Genomic DNA, 2,500 nt, shown 5'->3' with positions numbered 1-2,500 from the left:
TCATCCCACCAGTCTTCCAACAGAACCACGCCATTCATGTCCGGTTTTCTCTCTTCCTACTTATGATACATGACCTGGTAAGTACATATACAATAAATGAACACCTTGTTCAATCTCATTTGGATTCAATAATGGTCTGATGTCACGTCCGCCCGGCAACCAGCAGCCTGGTTCTAAACAAAGAAAATCGGTATTTTAAAAAATTCTTCTTGCTGGCTAGAATTTTTTTACATGTCATGTGACCAGAATGTATATAGATAGAACGAAGTTGACGTCACTCAGGTCTTTGTTTTTTTTTTGTTTTTTTTTTTTGTTTGTTTTTTTTTTGCCATCCGCGTTTATTTGCAATTCTCATTAAACTGTATAAACCTAACTATAAAAGTTCATGGTTACACTTAGTTTGTGTGTTGGTTAATAATACTTCCGGATGGCATTGTTATGAGTTTCTTAGCCAAGCGCATAATATCTATAACTCAAAACATGACCAGATTTGAAATGATTTTCTCCTCTGGATACACTTTTATTATGCTTGTCGGAGAAGTATTTAATACGGGCCGTGATGGAGATAATGGCGTCCACCATTGTTCCGAAGTTTAGTACCTGTTGCTATGCGTTATTACGAGGGAAGTGACGTCACGACTGTTGAACCCTATTCTCAGGCCCCACGTTTGCATGATCCTGATACGTAATACTTTCTTGAAAAATAAGTCAATGTGAAAGATATAAATTACTCGGGAGTCAAGTTTTCTGCAATAATTATTTCAATATGGATAACTTGAACTTGAGCTTTTAAATAGTGCAATATCCATTAAACGTGCTTAACTCACTTAATCCTGGAGATTTTTGATACTTTTCAAAATAGGAAAAAAATGAATTAAAAATGAGCAGGTGCATATATATTTTTATTCAACCACCATTAACATGTAAAAACTGAAAGCATTTGCTTTGATACTACGCCTACATTTTGTCTCAGAAAAAACGTTATAAATAGGCTTGGGGTAAAAGTAACCAGGGTAAACTGCGGATATAGTCGGTGTTAGGGTTGAGTTAGTTAAAGTGCTTTACAAAGTGACCATGGTCAACAGCAGCACTTAACATGTATGACGTGACATGACGTTGTTAGGCGATATTACATTTTTTTTCTCGGACAGAGACAACGCTGTAACGGCCAGGAACTCATTTTACACATGGGTACGGTGAGAGAATGTGAGTAAAGAGCCTTTTTCCAAGGACTCAACTATGCGCCGAGCGAGACTCGGACCGTAGCCATCGTTAAGTTATAGCCTGACACTGAAACCCAAAAAGACTGTCATTTTGACGTCATTATTTGGTTTTTGCACCGCCTAGTGAGTTGTCGTTTGCAGTGCTCATGGAAACAAGTGGTCCCTTTGGTTGAACTATTGAATACAACTCACGATTTGTTTTCTTTTGTGGCCAAAGACTGGCATTTTGACGTCATTTTTTGGTCGGTGTCAGGCTATAAGTTAACGAGGGCTACGCTCAAACCCAGGACCTTCCGATCCGAAAGCCAGTGTCATACCACAAGACCACTTACCCGCTATAGTAGAAAATAGAACCATAATCTTTGCTATCTGGACCAGTGTGTACCTATTTGCAAGTCTGACTTCCTGACTTCAAGTGGTTCGCTGGCAATGTCGACCGACTTCGCAGCCTCAACGGCCTTTTCCATTTTTGTACAGATTAATTTCTATTTCGGACTCTTTGATTTTGTGTCTTTTGATTTTGTTTTATTTCGAACGTGTATTTTTATTGCATATTCAGTAGTGACCCTTTAAAATTTGACAAATACCCTTGAATAACCCAGTATTCTTTGTCGCCAAAAGCCTTTAAAAATAGTGCCATTTATGTATTCATTTTAGTTCTCTTTGGTTTTATCATTATTCTATTTTTCATAGCTTTTCTTTTCTTTTCTTTTTTGTGGTGAATTGTTCTGCAATAACAGAAAAAACTAAACTTATATAACAGAACACCCAAAACTCTTGAGCTTTTATATAGCGCAATATAAACTAAACATTAGAAACGATCTCTGACCGACAGCAACACGTAGCATGTAGTATGAGACATGACGCCTGTTAGGCGATATTACAGTTTGTTTTTTTTCCCACGGAGACATCGCTATAACGATCAGGTACTCATTTTATGGGAACGATGAGAGAATGTGAATAAAGAGCGTTTTTCAAGGAATACGCCGAGCGAGGCGCGAACCCACGACTTTCCAATCCGAAACGAGTGTCATACCACTACTGGACCACTTAGCCGCATATAATCTCAATGTATGCAAATATAAAAATAAAAATGACACGTAATTGACGTGTTAAAAATACAAAGGATCGTCTGGTTAATTCTACTTGAATTATTGCAATGAAAAAACAAAACAAAAAGAACTCTTTATTAAATAATGAGAAGAACAATACTACACACTTATATAGTGCCAACGTCTCATGCAATTTGAGCTCTAGGCGCTTTACAAAAAATAAAA

The 2,500-nt window shown here is 37.2% G+C and overlaps 1 protein-coding gene across 1 annotated transcript in view; it reads left to right on the top strand.

The window, feature by feature from the left end:
- The window catches only part of LOC144976572 (neuronal acetylcholine receptor subunit alpha-7-like), a 37,548-nt gene that overhangs the window by 604 nt on the left and 34,444 nt on the right, over window positions 1-2,500 (top strand). The window contains exon 2 of the mRNA XM_078920866.1: window positions 1-77. This exon is cut by the window's left edge and continues 66 nt beyond it. Within this exon, the coding sequence (XP_078776992.1) occupies window positions 1-77 (77 nt within the window). The remainder of the gene's footprint in view (window positions 78-2,500) is intronic.

This window comes from Berghia stephanieae, chromosome 7 (genome assembly GCF_034508935.2).
Source record: "Berghia stephanieae isolate SIO BIC M18660-M18661 chromosome 7, UCSD_Bste_1.3, whole genome shotgun sequence".
In the NCBI taxonomy this organism is placed as follows: Eukaryota; Metazoa; Mollusca; class Gastropoda; order Nudibranchia; family Aeolidiidae; genus Berghia; species Berghia stephanieae.
This window is presented reverse-complemented; position numbering and strand designations above follow the sequence as displayed.